The 18,902-nt window shown below is 46.9% G+C and overlaps 2 protein-coding genes across 13 annotated transcripts in view; one reads left to right on the plus strand and one right to left on the minus strand.

Moving 5' to 3' along the window:
• Window positions 1-17,431, plus strand: part of Sfi1 (SFI1 centrin binding protein) — a 99,810-nt gene extending 82,379 nt beyond the window's left edge. Inside the window, exons 19-36 of one of the 4 annotated variants that reach the window (XM_047562358.1) lie at window positions 3,665-3,746; window positions 4,071-4,249; window positions 4,751-4,826; window positions 5,306-5,401; window positions 5,678-5,754; window positions 6,724-6,826; window positions 8,007-8,103; window positions 11,060-11,220; window positions 11,610-11,684; window positions 12,279-12,353; window positions 12,463-12,639; window positions 12,711-12,970; window positions 13,790-13,894; window positions 14,048-14,231; window positions 15,558-15,696; window positions 15,806-15,884; window positions 16,710-16,821; window positions 16,900-17,426. In XM_047562358.1, the coding sequence (XP_047418314.1) occupies window positions 3,665-3,746; window positions 4,071-4,249; window positions 4,751-4,826; window positions 5,306-5,401; window positions 5,678-5,754; window positions 6,724-6,826; window positions 8,007-8,103; window positions 11,060-11,220; window positions 11,610-11,684; window positions 12,279-12,353; window positions 12,463-12,639; window positions 12,711-12,970; window positions 13,790-13,894; window positions 14,048-14,231; window positions 15,558-15,696; window positions 15,806-15,884; window positions 16,710-16,821; window positions 16,900-17,004 (2,182 nt within the window). In that variant the 3' untranslated portion in view covers window positions 17,005-17,426. Of the gene's footprint in view, window positions 1-3,664; window positions 3,747-4,070; window positions 4,250-4,750; window positions 4,827-5,305; window positions 5,402-5,677; window positions 5,755-6,723; window positions 6,827-8,006; window positions 8,104-11,059; window positions 11,221-11,609; window positions 11,685-12,278; window positions 12,354-12,462; window positions 12,640-12,710; window positions 13,670-13,789; window positions 13,895-14,000; window positions 14,232-15,557; window positions 15,697-15,805; window positions 15,885-16,709; window positions 16,822-16,899 lie in introns of those variants that run through there. The other 3 variants (XR_007109911.1, XR_007109912.1, XR_007109913.1) reach the window with 3 other exon arrangements.
• The window catches only part of Pisd (phosphatidylserine decarboxylase), a 61,677-nt gene continuing 50,529 nt past the window's right edge, over window positions 7,755-18,902 (minus strand). For 7 of the 9 annotated variants that reach the window (XM_047562359.1, XM_047562362.1, XM_047562363.1 and 4 more), the window contains one exon: window positions 17,085-18,383. In XM_047562359.1, coding sequence (XP_047418315.1) covers window positions 18,159-18,383 — 225 coding nt within the window. In that variant the 3' untranslated portion in view covers window positions 17,085-18,158. Of the gene's footprint in view, window positions 8,117-17,084; window positions 18,384-18,902 lie in introns of those variants that run through there. The other 2 variants (XM_047562361.1, XM_047562360.1) reach the window with 2 other exon arrangements.

Genomic DNA, 18,902 nt, shown 5'->3' on the forward strand with positions numbered 1-18,902 from the left:
TTGAACCAGGGGCTTAATGACTTCCTTAGGGCTTCACTAAGTTTCTGAGACTGACTGAATTTTTGATCCTTCTGCCTCAGCTTCCCAAGCTGCTGTGATTACAGGCCTGTGCCACTACTCCTGACTGTGTGAAGGTTTTATATGTATTTTTTATTAAATTTATTCCTAAATACCTTGTAGTTTTTAATGCTAGTGTAAATGGAATTATTTTTAAAATTCATTTTCTAATTATCATCTTCTGGTGTATAGAAAAATAACTGATACCTTGTATTCCATAACCTTTATAAATTCACTTATTAGTTTTAGTAGTTTGTCTTTTCTAATAATTGCATAAACAATCATGTTGTATACAAATAAAGATAGCTTTTTTTCTTTCTAAACTGCATGTGTTTTTTGCTGCTGTTCTTGTTGCACTGGCTAGGATCTCCAGTATAATTAATGATTTTGATTTATTAGTATTTTGTTAAGGATTTTTACATATAGGTTTGCATTTTGGTAATGTTTATTTTCTGACTCTAAGATCAATAATGTTTTTTCTTTGAATTTTTTTTTCAATGGAATTTGCTGAGAGTTTTTCTTATAGAAAGGTTTTCAATCACAGATTTAATTTTGTGAATAGATGTAGAGCTACAAAAAGTTCCTATTTCACTTTGTGTCAGTTTTTGAAAACTTTTTCAAGAAAGTTTTCATTTCATCTAAGTTATCAAATACATTGGTGTAAAGCTGTTCATAGTATTGTCTTTTGCTTCCTTCAGTGTAAATGGAGTCTTTGTCATTCCTGATTTTGTTAGTGTTTTTCTTTTTAAACAGGTTTGTTTGGTTTTTTAAAAATCCCAACTCTTTGCTTTATTTGCTTATTTTTTGTTACATGGTTTTAGCTTTTTAATATTTCCCTTTATTTTACTTACTTTGGATTAATTTGCATTCCTTTTTCTACATTTTTAAGGTAGAAGTGCAGATGATCAACTTTTGCTATATTACTGATTTTAAATGTTTCTTTTCAAATATAACCATTTTGAACTATAAGATTTACTTCTGTTTTGCCTTCATCCCACAAATTCTGATATATTTTCATTATTATTCAATTAAAAGTATATTTTCATTTCCTTTGTGATTTCTTCCTTGACCCATGGTTTATGTAGAAGTGTGTTGCTGAATGCCCAAATAATTGGGAATTTTCCTTATATATTATTGTTCTAAATTTCTAATTTAATTCTCTTGTGACCAGAAAATATATCTCATATAACTTCAATTTCTTAACTGTATTGACATTTATTTTATGGTCCAATATATGTAGCCTATTTTGGTGACCATTTAATGTGCACTTAAAAAAAATGTTTATACCACAATTGATGGGTGCAGTGTTCTTAAATAGTAAGTCAAATTGGTTGATAATCATCTTCAAATTTTCTGCCCTTACAAGGTTTTTTATGTTTGCATATTTATCTGTTTCTTTCAGTAGTATTGTCAGTTTTGCTTCATGTACTTAGAAACTTTGTTTTATATATATATACATTTAGGATTGTTATGTATTCCTAATGAATTGCCCCTGGTATTATTTTGACATGAACCTCTTTAGTTTTGGTAATATGTTTTTTTCTCAAAGTCTGTCTTGACTTATATATATAAATGTATTCTTTCCAGCTTTTTTCATGTTACCGTTTTATAATTTTCCATTCTTTTACTTCCAGTTCATCTATGTCTTCATATTTAATAAAGCATGTCTCCTATAAACAACATGTAATTGCTTCTTAATTTTTGTAATCCAGTCTGACAATCTCTGCCTTTTAATTAGAGTGTTTGGTTCATTTATAGTTAATGTAATCATGATATGAGTGAGTGAACTAAAATCAGTCTGTTTTTTTCTCTTTTTCCCCTTTTTGCATTGTTTAGGGGACATTTAAAATTTTTTAGTATTCCATTTTACTTCCTGAATTTCTTTTAGCTCTATATCATTGTAGTTTTTATTTTGAATTTTTTTCACTTTTTTATTTGTATTTTTTCTATTTATACATATTTATTGGTGTATTATAGTTGCCATTGTAGTTTTTAAATTGTTCTAGAGATCACAGTGGCATCCTTAATTACAGCTCTACTTAGAATTAATACCATTTCATGTCAAGTGTAAGACAGCAAAAGCAGTAAAGCTTTATTTTCTTCCTATCCCTGATGGTATTTGTTGAAAATGTCTACAATATATAGTTTTTTATCCCACAAACCATATTTTTTTGCTTTTAATAATTGAAGTCTTTCTAAAAATTGAGAAGAAAAAAATTGTTTTTCATATTTAATCTCGTATTTTTCATTTCTAGTGTTCTTTGCTTCTTCCTGTAGATTTAAGTTTCCATTTGTGTCATTTCCCTTTAGTCTTTAGCATGTTTATAGTACAAGTGAAATGGAAATGATCTTAGCTTTTGTTTTTGTTCTCTCCACTCTGGTTGGGCCATTCTTGTCCAACCTTTGGTGTCTGTGTTTGGCCTTTGGCCTTGCAGGAGCCACTCTTTGCTGAGCCTCAGGGAGTCTGCCTTCATCCGAGGACCAGGAAAAACCTCAGTAAAATTCTGGGTATTCCCCTTTGTTCAACTCTCTCAGTTCCAATAGACCAATCCCAAATTCTAGCTCCTTTAGCACTCTAAACCTCCAATCTCTGCGTCCTATGTTCATTGAGACTGTCATGTGCTGCTTGGCTTCCCATGCCCCTTTTATCTGGAAGTACCCCCAGACACAAAGCATGGGCAATCTATGGGCTAACCTTGCATGTTTCTTATCTCAAGTATCAGAATTTTCACTTCCTGTTGTCCAGTGCCTGAAAACTGTTGTTTTAGGTTTTTTTTTTTTTAATATTTTGTTTTAGTTGTAGGTGGACACAATATCTTTATTTTGTTTTATTTTATTATTTTTTTAATGTGGTGCTGAGGATCAAACCCAGGGCCTCATGCATGCTAGGCGAGTGCTCTACCACTGAACCACAACCCCAGTCCCTAATTTAGTTTTTTAATTCATGAATGGAGGTCAGGTGCCAGGACCAGGGACTGTCATCATAGCTGAAAGTGAAACTCCCCTGGCACCCAGCATTAGTCTTCATGACTTTGCCAATATGTTGTCCTCAGTACCTGTTAGTGGTCCTGGCACTGCTTTTGCAGAATTTACCATTATGGTGAGCAGGTGGGTCTAGGCAGTAGTGACAAAACAGTGGTTCCTAAACGTGACTATTCAATTGGCCTAGAATACTAATTTTAAAATGCTGTGTTCTGAGGCCTACCTTAAACCCCTTATTCAGCCTTGGGGTTCTGGTCACTGTTGTCTCCACAAGGACTGATGTAGAAGTTCCTTGACTGGTTAGTACACACTGGAGAAGCTTTCATGAGTAATCATTGGACAGTGTTAGTAATTCAGAGTAGAGTTAATGGAAAACTAGAGCCTCAGAGTCAGTCTTTCTCATTTTGTGCAAAAACTAGACTGATGCCAGAAATACCTGGGAAAATGTTGGGTTTGGAATTTTTTTATGGGTGGCATTATTGTCTGCATTCCTTCCCTTTGTTTTCCTTTTTCCCTCAACTCGGCTATCAGGGACAAATCCAGTTATTTGGAACTTGTTTTTCTGTTGGATTTTTTTTTTTTTAATGTGCTTTACTACTACTCAGTTTTTCTTTTTTGTCTTTAGGGAGACATTAGAAAAGCAAGTGTTTGCTATCTGGTGGCAGAAGATGTTTCAGCATCGAGAAAACCGCTTGGCAGAGAGAATGGTAAGTGACTGTCCCTGAGGACATTCCTGGAGGGAGGTAGGACCTGTTTTAAACCCTGCTCTCACTGTGTTGCCTCATCAGGAAGTTGCACAGAGCTCAGGCCCACACTGCAGGGTTCCTTTTTGTAACTTATGAGCCAGGAGCAGGTTCTGGACATCTGTGTCCATTGTCAGTAGAGTTTTTATAGACAGCTTCTGGGCCAGGACACCTGAAAATCCATTTGTTTTGCCTTGGTCATTACTCATGACCTGTGGAGTCTTCCCTGGCTTCTTTGCTGACCTCCTACCTGACTTGTTTTGTTCTCTTCCTCCTGTTCTGCCTCAGGCCATCCTTCAGGCAGAGCAGCAGCTTCTTCGTAGGTCCTGGTCCACCTGGCAACAGCAGGCAGCAGCACGTCACCAAGAACAGGAGTGGCAAGCAGTGGCCTGTGCCCACCACCACCATCGACAGCTCAGGAACGTTTTCCACACATGGAGGGAGAGTGCCCAAGGGCTCAGAACAGAGTGAGTGATCAGTTCTGTATCAGAAACCCTTCCCACCCGGGCCAGCAAGATTGGCTCCAAGTGCCTGTCCAGTCTAGGTGCTAACCTGGACTGGTTGTAAGTTCCAGAAATTCAACCTGAAATAGTCTAAGTAAAACCAAGACTATAGTGAGAGGATCTCCAGATACCTTCATGGTGTTTCCAGCCTCAGGATCTCAGTTGGGACAGAAGCGCTCTGTGAATCTGGGAGGTCCTATCCATTATCTTGCTAGTGGGGGCCCATTTGAAGTGACTATGGCCAGGGAATAGACTTGAGATCCTATAAATTGTAATACAAAAATTTGATTACATGTGTACCTTTCTGGGAAAGAGCCCAAGTCCTTTGGCAGCTCTAAGAGAGGGCCTTCAGTCCCCACCAGAACTTAACCACTAAGTAGGGGCCAGAGACTGTGAAGGGGACCCACCAAGAGGCCTCCACCTGGATCTGGGCTACATGGCTGATGTCCACCTGTCATCCTGCAGGAGGCTGGGCAGGATGCTGGCTGCAGAGTTCTACTTGGTACGGCTCCTGCGTTGGGCCTGGAACAGGTGGAGGGAGGTAAGGTATTGGCACATGCACCACCCAAGAGTGGATTTTGGACAGGTGGAGCTATGTATCATCATGACTCAGAGCAGACAGATGGGCTCCTTGGCACTGCCTCATCTGCCTGCCCTGAATCAGTTCACTTTTGTGATATGATTGGCTCAGGACTCCTTGTTCTTTTAGGTACCAGGCTGATCTTGCGTGAATTTACTGAATCTCAAATTCCTAGTCTAACCCTTTATAGGGACCTTGTTGAGTGTATAAAATGTTTAAGATAACAGTGATTGAGCATTTACTATAAGTTAGGGACTCGCCTCATTTGGTCCTCACAAAACCCCTCAGAAGCACATATTTACAAATGAGGAAACTGAGACTCAGGGAGGTTAAGTACCTTATGTGAGCTCACACAAATGGAGTGTAACATGGCAGCAGAACCAAAGCAGTCCCCCACCTCATCCCTTAGCCCAGGTGGCTGCTTTCTCCTTTGTCCACAGTGCCTGACCCTGCGGGCCACTGAGCAACAGAAGCTGATGCGAGCAGACCTGCATGGCCGGCGTGCTACCCTGCACAGGGCACTGCAGAAGTGGCTGGTAGGAACCACCTCTTTCCTCCAAATCACTTTGTTATATGGGCAGGGGATGTTTCTGGAAACTCTAGTTTTTTCCCTTATTCTTCCCGTCCCTCCCCAGAGTAATTGGACAAGCCTCAAACAGTGTAGGTACCTGAGACAGTGACTCTCAAAACCACAGGGTCTCTTCTTACTGGGCAAAGTGTAAAAAAGTGCATGGCCCTACAGAAAAAAAGACTCTGGAATGAGGGACAGTGTGGACTCAGGAGTGGCCTCCAGTCCTCCTTGTCTCTTATAGGCTTACCAGGGCAGGGTACAGAGCATCCTACAGGAGGTGGCAGCCAGAGAGAGCCAGTACAACAAGCAACTGCTGGGGTGAGTCTCCTGGGGATCTTTTGGGGCTCAGGCTGAGGAAGAAGGAACAGAACCAGACTGTAGATTCCTGCTTTGGGTGAAGCAGAGGATGGTCCTACTGCTCAAATTGTGGTTCTCACTTTTCCACAGCAAAGCATTGCATTTACTGCTTCACTTTAGTATATCTTGAACTCCTTCTGTTGTCAGGGTAGGGCCTTGGAAAGTAACTTTCCTGGATGCCTGCAAAACCTCTCAAGGCACCATTTCCTCTTCTGCCCTGGACCTGCAGATCCCCTTTCCTATCAGTTCCCAGATGGTCCCCTCACAGTTGACTCTGAAGAGTCATTTTCCAGCCCTTAAAGATCATCTGCATTGCTCACCTCTGCAGGGCACTTGTGGCCCACCCTCCATTCCTTCTAAGCTAAGCTCTAAACTCACTCCTTCCCATTAGGCCTTCCTCATTTCCCTCTCTTTTTTCCTTCCTTTGTATATGTTCAGCACATGCTTTTCTAGGTGGCCTGTTGGGCTAAGGACCTTGTGAGCTTTCAACATCTCCATCACTCCTCTGGGGTCCCTTAAAGACCAGCTGGTCCTTCGCTAACTCCACAGCAAGCACACACTGGGTTTTAGTTTTCTTCCCCAACTTCCCTATCTCTCTGTACTTTTCTTATTATGCTGTGAATCACCTATATTATCACCGTTAGGGTTCCACATTCCCTATATCATTTAAACTTCTGAGGATGTGGTGTTTGGTCTTGTGCACTACTGGGTACTGGCTACTCACCTTGTATCTAGCACAGAACAGGTGTACCTAGCATTTGTTTATTGAATGTAGACATGAGCATGAACTTGGGTGTCAATGAAGCAGATACTCAGAGGCATGGAGAGTACCGACTCAGGTATGGAGAGAGAATGAGGAACAATTCACAGAAGCCTCCCATGTCCCTCTGTACTGAGGTCACCTGTCCTGGCCTGGCCTTGTACCTGCAGATGGGTGTTACGTCGTTGGAGAGAGAACACAGTGGCCCGTGCGGATGAGGCCAGAAAAATCTTGCAAGCAAGTGCCCACTATAGAAGGACCATGTGTTCCAAGGTGAGGTACAGGGAGGCAAGACTCTCATCCAGGGGATTTGAGGACCATGTTCCAGCCAGGGTGTGGGGTAGGGACTGGTGCCAGATATTAGCACTGAATAAGAAACCCCAAAAATGGGTAACCTTCCTCTAGTACACAGACATACATCCTCGTCTGCAGGTTTATTTTTACTAAAGTATGAACCAATGCCCATTACAATAAAAGCATGGCACATAGTAAGTGGACTAGTTCTTATCAGAACCTGTGTTTTCCACTGGGAGAAACTATGTAAGTCAGTCTCCTGACCTGTCAGAGGAGGACTGGCTTCTGCCCATCATCCTTATAGGTCCTATGACCACAGAGACTTTCTGGAAAGCATAGAGCATCCAGGAATTGTAAGGTCTTTGGTCATCTTCAATGGGAAATGACTCTAAACCACAGCCTTGTTCTTTTGACTGGAATGGTTATGGGAAAATGTCACATGGTAGGGCTGGTCCTAAGCTCTGGGGATGGGGACAGTGGCAGGACATGGCTGTGGGAAGAAAACATGTTACAAGAAAGAGGCTGGTCAAACAAATGGAATGACAGGTAGTTCCTGAGCCCCAGATGTTTTTTAGAATAAAGCAGATAGGGGCCAGTCTTGCAACTGAAGCTACTGTGGAAGAGGAGCAACTGTATCTGGTCAAGGGCCAGTCTGTTCTCAGAAAAACTCTAAAGCTATCCCCTCCTCTGGAATGAGGAAGGGAGATCAAACTAAGATTCCAGGCTTGGAGAGAAGATGTTTTTGGTGGAAATGGAGATCATGATTGTGAAACAGGCCCAGGCTTCCCCTGGCTGCCTGACTTTTCAAAGTATTTTGTTATTGTGATTTTGTATGTACCTCTAATAGGAAAGAGTATATATGTTATATATGATCTGATTAACAAATAATAATAGAATTACAGCTTGTTAACTACTTTATTTCTCTGTGGGATGGTATAAAGTTTAAGTCCTCTGGTTTCTAAGTCCCAGCACCTCTGAGAGACTGAGAGGGGCCTTGGGTCTATATGGACGGTGTGTGGATAGCAGGTACTTCTTGGAATGTGTGTCAGAGCCAAACATAAACCTTTCGGCTTCACCTCATGAGGAGCCACCATCACAGACCTCATGTGTCCTCAGAAGTCAGGGCATGCAGTGATCAATGTTCTTTGCCTGCCTGTAGGTCCTGGTCCAGTGGCGGAAGGTAACTTCAGTGCAGATATATAACCGACAGCAGAAGGCAGATGTCCTCAGAGAGGCTCGGAAGATCCTAGATAGGGGTGAGTGGGGCTCCTGGAAGCAAGAAGTATTAAAAGGAGTGTGAAAGACACAGAACTGTCTTGGGTTCCATTTGCTCCCTACAACTGAGAAGCTTCAAACAAGAAGAAAGTATTCTCTCTCTGTTAGAGGCTAGAGAGCACGGTGTCAGAAGGACTTGTTCCCTCCAAAGGCTCTGGGGAGGATCCTTCTTGAGTTCTAGTTTCTTTTGGTTGCCAGCCACCGAAGTGTTAATGTAAATACAACACTCCAACCTCATCCTCCATCTTCACTTGATGTTCTCTTCTTGTCTCTAGATCTCATAAGGACACCAGGCATACTGATTTTATTTTCCTTCAGTGCTGGGGATTGAACCTAGTGCCTTACATGTGCTGGGCATGGTCTACCACTGAGCTTCACCCCCAGAACACACATTGGATTCAGGGCTCACCCTGCTCTAGTGTGACATTATTAAATGCACACTGGCCATATTTCCAAATAAGCATTTATTATCAGGTTCCATGAAGGACATGAATCTTTGAGGTGTGGGGGTGCTATTCAGTCCAGTATGTCATAAAATTTCCTTCCCAGTGGATTTCCATGCAGCCTGTATGAAAATGGAAGGCCAAGGCTTGAGATCCATGGGGAAATTAAAAAATGAAGCTGGAATGGAGGAGTGGTGTGTGTGTGTGTGCGTGTTTTACTGAGGATGGAACCCAGGGGATATGTCACCAGTCCTCTTTGTTTATTTTTGAGGCAGTCTTGCTAAGTTGCTCAGGCTGACCTTGAACTTGTGATCTTGGCTTATCCTCCTGAGTGCTGTAATTAAAGGTGTGTGCCACTGACCCCAGCTAAGCAGGTGTGGGTTTGGGTGGGTTGTTTTTGTTTTTGTTACTGATGATTTAACCCAGGGACACTTTGTAACTGAGCTACATCTCCAGCACTACCTCCACCATCCCTCCCCCAACCTTTTTTTTTTTTTTTTTTTGGAGACAGGGTCTCACCATGCTGCTTAGGGCCTCACTGGCCTCAAACTTGGAATCCTGTCTCCACCTTTTGAACTTCTGGAATTATAAGCCATCTCACCTGGCAGTGGGTGTGTTTTGATGGAAAAGACCCTCCTGAGTACAGCTCCTGTGGTGGTTAGGGCCCTCTCTTCTTGTGTAGTTGGATGCTTGTATATTCTGGAACTAGATACTTGCTCTGTTCCATTGAGCAAGAAATTCTACTCATGCTGTATAATAAACATCCTCAGAAAGATAGTCTAGGACAGGAATCTATGCCTTTATGCACAAGGTGCCCAGACACAGAAAAGACCTATGGGGATTTGTCTTTTACCACTGTTGGGCCCACATTGGGGAGGGAAATCTGACACTCTGAAGTGGGCAGCCTATAGTTAGAATAGACGAAAATACAAACAAAATTAACAATCAGAAATGGTTTAAATTGGACCATAGAGAGTAAGTCAAGTTGTTAACTTTAATAGAATTTGTTCCACATTGGTTGGGTCCCTACTGTGGTGTGTGCTGATGAATGCAGATCCCGCCTCTGTATTTCTAGTTCTTTTCTTAGAAAGAAGTGAGAGGTTTAGCTCATTCCTTGGCTTCTGTTTGGGCAGAGTTTTTACACCCGATGTGGTTTGGATCAGCTACTGTAGGTCAGGTGCCCACTCCTGGTCATGGTGGGAACTTAGATGATTTAGCCTGAAGCTGCTTCTCTGCAGGACTTTCCTTAGAAGGGAGTGGTGGCACATAACAGGCCCTGGGTTTGCCATGACCATTATAGATGGCGCAGAGACTTAGGAGGCTGAGCAACAAGACACTGCACATAGTTGGTACACAGTACACTTGATCTTAGCCAAAAGGCCAAGAAGCAATTAGTTGGTGCACAATAAATTCCTGGGGGTCAATTTCTTGGTTTAGATTAAGGTCTAAGTCTCAGGTACATCTTGGCTGGATGCTGGGGAGGAGGGACTAAGAAGAAGATAGAATAAGACATTATGTAGTTCTTAAGAAGTATAGGCTTAGCCAGGTGCAGTGGCATATGCCTATAGTCCCAGATACTTGGAAGGAAGAGAATTGCTTGAGCCCAGGAGTTTGGGGCCAGCCTGGGAAACACAAAGAAACCCCATTTCTTAAAAACTAAAAGAAGTGTTGCAGGCTTGGAGTCATAATCTGGCTATGTGATCTCAGGCATGATCCCCTCTCTGTCTCTTCATTTGTAAAATGGGGATGTAGTACCTACCTCTCATGGTTATCTCTTATGGGGAATTCAGTGAAATTATATGGATATATAGGTAGATAAAAGACACCTTCCCAAGATGTATCAGTGTATAGTACAAACAGTTGGCTCCCAGCTTGTGATTCCTTCCTTCCCTGCCCTCTGCAATGGGTCCTGGAGGGCTTACCATCTGTGTATCATGAGTGCCCCAGTATCAACCCTCTTCTTTTCTAAGAAAAGAAACTTCTTACAGGGCCCAAGAAAATTCACCAAAGGGAGAATCTAGTGACACAAAAATAAAATGCAAGATGTGGCTGGCCCCTGCCCACAGGGTCCAGGGAATCAGGACATGCTGGCAGACCTATCTAGTCATGGCTCAGGATGACTTGAATGAGCCTTGGTTTCATCTGGTGAAATGAGGCTATCTCCTCCTCCAAGCTTGAGCTCCAGCAGGAGGCTCCCTTCTGCAGACCAAGGCATTACATCACGTGTAACTCTGAGAGGTGGAGTACAGTCTGTGCTGGGTATACCCTTGTAAGGCAGCAATAAACAAGTCTGGTCCCAGTTCTCACAGTGCTCATAGTCACTGAAGGTGGCCTAACTGTCCTTACAAAGTGGCCATGGTGCACATGTGGTAGTTTTACTCACAGAGGGCTGGACATCCTGACTATCCCATACCACCTTCTTTGATCTCTAAACCTGCATTGTGACTTGTAGAAATCCTACAAAAGGCCAAACCCTGGCTTGCATCTGCCCTAGGATATCTCCGGACCTGGTTTCAGAACTGGCGAGATTGCAGCCAGAGAGCAGCCCAACAGAGAGCCCAGCTGGAGAGAGCAGCCCAGCATCACCGACGGCAGCTGCTGCTAAAGGGGGTGGCATGGTGGAAGGTGTACCATCTTGGGTGTGTCAGAAAAAAGGTGAGGCAGGTGGCAGCAGCTGTCAAGTTTCCCCCATGTGGCAGGCAGTGTTTGGGTCAAGAGACCACCTCTGAGGGAAGCTCTCCCTAGATAGAACTCAAGGCAGCTGCCTGGGTACTGGGTTGCTTGGGATCCTGTCTGGGCATTTGGTGGAGGCTGGGGGTAGCTGACCTCAGAATTGAGTCATGTCCTAGGGGGAAGATGGCTTAGGAGAGAAACTTGGTTCACCCTGACCCTGACTTGTCAGAGATGGGGGCCCTACCAAGTTATCTGGACACCCCCTTCCTATACAGGACTCCTGGCAATGGAGGAAGTTGGCCTGGGCTAGGCACTGGGCCAGAAACCAGGGTGTGGGATACTTGACTCCCTGTGTACTTGCTCTCTCCCAGCTTCTGCAGATGCAGGGCACCCAGCTCCTGGTGCAGAGACTCAGCAGGGCCTGCTTCTGCCAGTGGAAACAGCAGGTGGGAGGCAGCACGATACCTTTCCCTGCATCCCTCTCAATCTACCTCTCTACTTGTCTTTTATTTGGCCCTTGTCCCTTCCTCTATCCCTCTAGTCATTTGCTAGCACCATCAGCTTCCTTCTATCTGTAGTCTATAGAAAGCCAATCACTTCAAGACCGGCTTTTTCTCACAGCGTCATAATAAACACATTGGTGTAATGTCCAAAAGTTAATGTGAAAAGCATTCTGATGAAGAACCAGAGGGGTTACACTCATTCTGCACAACAAAACACCCTTGAGTCCATGAGTATCTCTTGCTCTCCCTGCTGGAAAGCCATCCCAGCCCTGCTTCCACCTCCCTCCACTACTCCTCCCACAAACCCAGTATGCTGCCTTCATTTTCCCCCTCTGAGAGCCCTTTGCTTTCCTTCTTCCCTAGTGTCATTCATTAATCTACAGATCATGTGTGTAGTGCCTCACAGTCAGGCCTACAGTTGGACCTTTGCTGGTAGAGGAATGGAAGCCTTGGTTACAGGGAAATAAGCAAGGCAGAGTGAAAATAGGGCCATGTGGTCAGGGTGGTCCTTTGAATAACCGTCTTTCTGGCCCATAGCTGGTGGCCAGGAGACAGGAACAGCAAAGTACAGCACGAGCCCTATGGTTCTGGTCCTTCTCCTTACAGGCAAAGGTAACTGGGGTCCTTCATCTTTTATTCCTGCCATGGGTGGAGGGAAGGTGCCAGGGTCATGGGAGAGCCAAGGGGGAGGCTTGGTCCTCACCTGCTGCCCTCCCTGAAGACTTGGGCTGCATGGTTGGGCTTTGTGGTGGAGAGGAGGAGGAAGAAGGTGCGGCTGGAGCGGGCAGTGCAGGCCTACCACCAGCAGCTCCTCCAGGAGGGTGCCACACGGCTCCTGCGCTTCACAGCCAGCATGAAGGCCTCCCGGCAGCAGCTGCAGGCCCAGCAGCAGGTCCAGGTAGGCGTGGGGCTCCTTCTTCTGGACAGTGGACAGGGTAGGGTAGAAGCTGATGAGAAGTTGTGTTGCAGGCAGCCCACAGTCTCCACCGTGCAGTCTGCCATTGTGCTAAGCTCTGGAAACAGAAGGCACTGGGCCCAGGCAAGGAGTCTCGGCCCCCAGCGCCCATCATAACCAGCAGGAGAGTAACATTTGAGGGTCCCCTTCTTGATCGCATTGCTGTTGGGGCTGGGGATGCCTTCCTGGAGACCAAGAGACCGTCAGCTCCTCAGCCTCAGGGAGTCCTGAGCAGCCTACCGCTGGCTGCTGGGGAGCCCCACCTCCTGGAGCTGTGAGTGCCCCACCCACACCTCTTCCTCCTCATGCCCACCTTGAGCAAAAGCTGGCATGCACAGGCGGGAGAAAACTGGACCCTGGGAGGATAAGGGATTACAAGGCCAGTAATAATAGCCTTGTCATAACTGAGCTCCCTTCCCTTCCATCATGATCCCATCCCTCCCAGAGCACAGGGGAGGGAACAGTGGTTTCCAGACCCGCCCCCCCTTTTTTTTGTCAGTAAATGGGTGTCCTTTCCCCTGGGACACCCTTCTGTTACCAGGCTTGCTAGTCTCCCCTCACTCTTGTAGTGGGGAAATTGGTTCCATCAGAAACCCCTTTTTGTGACCTGGCACCTGCCCCTTGGCCATTTCCCTGGGTGGTATCCCCAAACCCTACACCCGCACTCCCCCTTACTAAGAGTTGTCAACTCCCAGAATGACCAGTGCTGCCTAAGAGCCTTGGTCTTGAGTAGGTAGAGTGCACCTGGACCTGGACCCCCTACCCTGCTCTACCTTCCTCTGCCCCACACTGACAGCCTGTCTGAGGCTATACCTCTTGTGATATGGAGGAGCACCCGTGTCACCAGGATTCCTGTACAAGCCAAAAGAGGTGCAGGTGAAGCACAAAGAATGGGGATTCATAGGAATTACAGGAAGTTTGCCAGACCCAGGCCTACTCCATATACTGACCTCAGGCCAAAGCCTTGCCTTGGGTAAACTTCAGTCTCCTGTGTAAAACTGGAGAGGCTGCCAATACTCTGCACCCACCACCCTGAGACCTCAGGCCCCTGGCAGCCCGTTTGTCCGAGGCACAGACCCATGTTTCTTTCCAGCAATACTGCTCGCTTAGGGAGGAAGCAACCCCGACGCCCACACTTCTTGCTGGAGCCCATGCAGAGCCAGCGGTCTTGGGGGTGTGTCCCCCTCAGGGGGCAAGGGTAGGTTATGTGGTTGAGGGCCACCTGGAGCAGCTGACACCTTCATCTGGGGCTTATGTTTTGGAGGCTGTATGGTGGGTAGCCCCCTCTCCTTCCTGTTCTTCAGAGCAAGATTCCATGACCTGATCAGGTTCCTGCCTTTCCTCTGCTCAGGCCTGGGAAGCCTCAGGAACAGGGCCAAGATGGGGCCCAGCCTGCACACCTTTCCCTGAGGAGGCCTTTCCTGCCTGAGGGCCTGCCTTGTGCCCCTGTCTCAAAGCTTCCCACTGTAGTAGGTCTGGGCCCAGAACTGCTGCCTCCTTCCTCCATGTCCTATGGGGCAGAAGCATTGACCAGGGTGAGTCCATCACCAGACCATGTCACAGCTCCCATTCTTTGGTCTGGACTTTGGTGCTCTTCTTGGTGCCCTTGTGCTATAGCTACAGTTGTACTCATTGTTTTCGGAACACACTAGCATGGAAGGACACGGGGAGGGTCCACTTATCTACCAAGTGTAGGTACCTCTGCACTTCAGGGCCAAGGACCACAGCAGCCTGCCAAGGCCCCGTCCTTCAGAAGCTTTTGTCCTCAAAACAGGACCTCTAAATAATCCTGTGTGCAGACCCATAGAGTGACCACAGATCCAGGGATCAGGCAGGCCACTAGTGGAAAGTGTGGGATTTGGGAAGAGGAGAAAGTTGTTGAGGGCTGTAGCAGAGGTACCACATCTGTTTCTAACCTGTGCTCCCTCTGGTGCTGTGTGTTTGGGCTGCTGTGAGCTATGTGATCCAGGTTGTGGTGACCTGGATGCTGAGGCCAAACACTGTGGGGATGAAAACATTCTCTGAGAAGCCAACTAGGCAGGACCTGCTCTGGTGAATATAAAAAGGAAGAGGAGGAAGGACTTCAGATGACATAGGTTTCTGCCCTGAGTAACTAGGGGAGGAATGAGTTCTGAAAGAAAAATAGGGTGGGGCCTGGTTTCAAGTGAAGCACCAAGAGTCCCTTTGACCTTGTCAGTTTGAGAGAAAGCAAGATTGGCCCCAGAAAAGAGGTCAGGGCCTGAGACCTGGATTAGAAGTCCTCAGTGGAGGTTGAAGGTGAATCTCTGGGAACCACTAAGGTCACCTAGAGAGCACAGAGTGGACAGAGAGCACCAGAGGGTATGGTGGAAGTGACAGTCTCAGGGTCAGGCCATCTAAGAAGCAGGTGCCCAAAAGGCACAGGGTGGATATGGAGCCATTTCCTGTGTTTGACCTTGGTGGGTCACAACGGTATGGCTGGGATGGAGGGTGGGTCCAGAGGGTGGTGTTCCTGATTGGCAGTGATAGAAGGGACAAGAGGGGACATGGGAGGGAGTGGAGGCAGCTGCAGTGTGGGTGGAACAGGGAAAACAATTGCCTCTGACCACTGTTGTCACTGAAGTTCCAGTTTAGCAAGGTCAGAAGTCCAGAACAAGGTGGGGATGGAAGGCCAAGCCAAGCTTGAAATGGCTGTTCCTAATAGTGCTAAGAAGCACCCATACAGGAGATGGCACTGTGAAGATGTGGAGGCTGCCTATGGGACTTTCCCAACTATGTCAGGGACAGGGCCTAGTCACCCCAACTCCTGTAGGGCAAAGTGGGCAGCAGGTAGTAAGATAGGGAGAAGAGGACTTGTTCTGCTATCCTCCTTTCCTTTACAGGTGTCACAACAGCCCACCAATCCTGGGCTTAAGCCCCAGGGATCCCCATCTCTGGCCAGTGGCCCTGACTCCCATGTGCTTCTCCCTGGGAACTTCACAGGCATCAGGGCTGGGCCTGGGCTTGGTTTTGAAACTGCAGGTGAGTACCTGGGGCCTGCCAGGGCAGTGGGCACTCACCCTGGACTGGCTACGTGTCCTGGTCCAAGAGAGAAAGATGGACAGTAGCAAGACTCATTCTGTTGCCATAGGCCACAACAACCTTGAGACTGAACTAGAGGGGATCCAGCAGCAATTACAGCACTACCAGAACACCAAGCAGAACCTTTGGTGAGGCCTGGGATGCACCCTTGAACCTGTGTTAGGAAGAGGAGTGGCCTGGGAAGGCAGAAGGTTCCATTTCTTGCCAGCCAGCTGCCAGGACCCATGAGTCTGCGGTAGGGGTGGGAGCAGTGTGTGCTGTCAGGAACAACTCTAGCTGTAGCACATTTCCCCCCACTTGGGAAGACCCAACAGATGGCCTTACCTCGGGACAGAGGTTTTCAGTGGGGGATAAGAAACTGCAAAACCCTGGTTGGGTTCTGCTTATCTAGTGGCTATGATTATAAAGCTGATAAGGTATCAGAGGACAGGTAGGCCGGGGTCTCATCTGCATAGTGGTTTGGGGACTGTCAACATGCAGCAACTTCAGAAATGTGAGGAAAACAATTAGTCCCCTTGTTCACAGCTCTGCACAGGGGGAAGAGGAAGAGTTTTTACCTGGGCCCACCTGAGTTGCTCTTTGCTGTAGAAGGTTGAGAAAGGCTGGGAGAGGAAAAATGTTGGCCTCACCAGGGCCTGCAGCTCAGGGAAGGGAGCCTTTCAGAAATTTCTCCCTCCAACCCATACCTCTCACATCAGAATTAGCTAATGACTCGGCTTCAGTTTGGTTTCTTGGCAAAGAGTGGTGGTATACTCCTGTAATCCCAGCTACTTGGGAGGCTGAGGCAGGAGGATCACAAGTCTGAGGCCAGCCCTGGTGACCCTGCCTCCTCAAAAAAAAAAAAAAAAAAAAAAAAGCTGGGGGTTACTCAGTCAGCAGAGTACCCCTGGGTTCAATCCCCAGAACCAGAGGAGAAAAAAAGACCCAAGCTGGCAGGGTGTCCCCATCCTCAGGTCCTGCCAGCGACAAGCAAGCAGCCTGCGCAGGTGGCTGGAGCTGAGCCAGGAGGAGCCTAGGCCTGAGGACCAGGATGAAGAGCAGCGAGTGCAGAAAGAACTGGAAGAGGTGAGGCCCTAGGCTAGCCCCAGGGACTGTTCCCTGGACTGTGCTTCCTCAGCTGGGCCTTTGCTTCCCTATCCCCAGGTGGAACTACAGATCCAGCAACTGGCCAAGGAGCTCCAGGCCCAGCGCCAACCCATCAGTACCTGCATTGAGCGCATCCAGGCCCTGCGGCAGGCTCTGTGCTAGTGGGCTTACCCCAGGAAGACAGGTACCCTGCTGCAGGGGAGACCTCAAGCCACCTTCAGGAATATAATACAAAGCTACAATGAGTTTCAAACTTTTTTTTTTTTTATTTCAAAATGTCTTGCAATTAAATGAATTACTGTTCAGAAGTCTCCCACTTTTCATACAAAAATACTGTGCTACTGATACAGTTGAAAAATTTCAATGATTTCTCCTGCGGGAGAAATTTGCAGCATCCCCAGGATCAACATGAAACCTGGTTCTATCCCCACCACTGGGCTCAAGGCCTGCAAATCTGTCACCTGGGACAGGTTTTTCTAAGTACTGACCCACCATACACCAATAGCTTTCAACACAGTCCTTGGAACAGCAGCAGCAATTTCCCCTACTTCCTGTAAGGCTGGATCTGGAGACAGGGACACCAGTTCCTCAATCCCCAACTAGGCTTCGACCCCCTGCCTGCCCCATTCATTCTGGCCACCAGGTGGGGCAGTAATTGGTCTTGCCTGCTGCAAGGAAGCTCTGGAAGGTCACTCCTCAGGGTCTGCAAAGGTCCATGTCATAGTCACCATCCTTGGAAGATCCTGGCAGAGTCCAGGGCAAAGCATTCAGCCCCAAATGAAAAGATTTTGCTTTTCCATCAAGCAGGGTGAGGCAGATTTGGAAACAGTGGTTGTCATGAAGACCATGTGGCCTGCTCTGGGAGGGAGTGTGAGTCCACAAAGTCCATGCCAAAGGGGCCAGCAAAACTTCCCAGTTAATTATGGGGAGGAACAGCTAGGGGGCATGTTCGCACTTACCATCTACTAGCAATATCCAAGACCAACTGAACACTCAACCAGGAGATGCAGAGTCTCCAGTTTATACAGTATTTAAAAGATCCAAATGTGAGGTCATCCATACCTATACTTTTTCTCTCTGTAGGGTAGGACTCAGGCATTACAGGAGCCCTGGCTGCCTCGTGAGAAGGAGCCAAAATCTCATCTTTACCTCTGGGACAGGCAGAAGCGAATCATTCAGGTTCTACTGGATCAACCCTCCCCCGCCACACACACACCTGAGGTGATTCCCTTGCCTGGGAACCCCTGGGGGCTTCTATAAAAGACCCTCATGTTCCTTTGTAAAGATCCCTTGGCAGTCATAGGCAGGAGGAAGACCTAGAGGGAGCCCAGTGCCTCCCCAAAGCGGATCTTCTGTCCTGCTTTCAGCCTGAAATTGAAGTCCTTGGGGGCCTCGAAGATGAGCACAATGGTGGAGCCCAAGTTGAATTCGCCCAGGTGCTCACCCTTGCGCATAGGGACTCCCTCCTTGTTGGCATGCGTCACAAAGCTGAAATCGTTGTAGGAGCCCTTGCTATACCTTGGGCTGTTTGTGTGCAGGTCCTGGAGAGGAGAAATGAGGCAGGGGTTGGAGGGGGCCCAGGAACAAGGAATGCCACCCCTGCCTGTGTTTGGAATCGTATTGCTCATTCTCACCACCATCCAGCCCAGCTCAGAAAGGGTGATGGGGACTACATCTCAGGGTCAGGGAGCTTGGTCCAACCAGATTACACCAACAGTCCTGACACCTGCTGTAAACTGGGGCTGAGAGGGACGTGGAGAAATCAGACCCAACTGTTCTTAGCAGGTATGGTGCAAGGCGAGTAGCCTTGGGGAGTCAGACACACCCAAAAAGGCAGCCCCAGGGCAGATGGGCACCAGATTCTCTCTCCATTCAGGCCAGCTCTGCCTAAACAGGGTGGGCATATTCCCACATGCTCAACTCTTAGTCTGCATGACCCATCCTAAGCTTAATACTCCTGTTCCCTCCTCACTCTCACTTCGATCATGGTAAAGGACCAGGCAGGAAGGTTAATTTCCTCGATCTCTCCCAGTTGCTTCCAGAAAGAGGAATAAGTGTGG

The sequence above is a fragment of the Sciurus carolinensis genome, chromosome 8 (genome assembly GCF_902686445.1).
Source record: "Sciurus carolinensis chromosome 8, mSciCar1.2, whole genome shotgun sequence".
NCBI classification, from domain to species: Eukaryota; Metazoa; Chordata; class Mammalia; order Rodentia; family Sciuridae; genus Sciurus; species Sciurus carolinensis.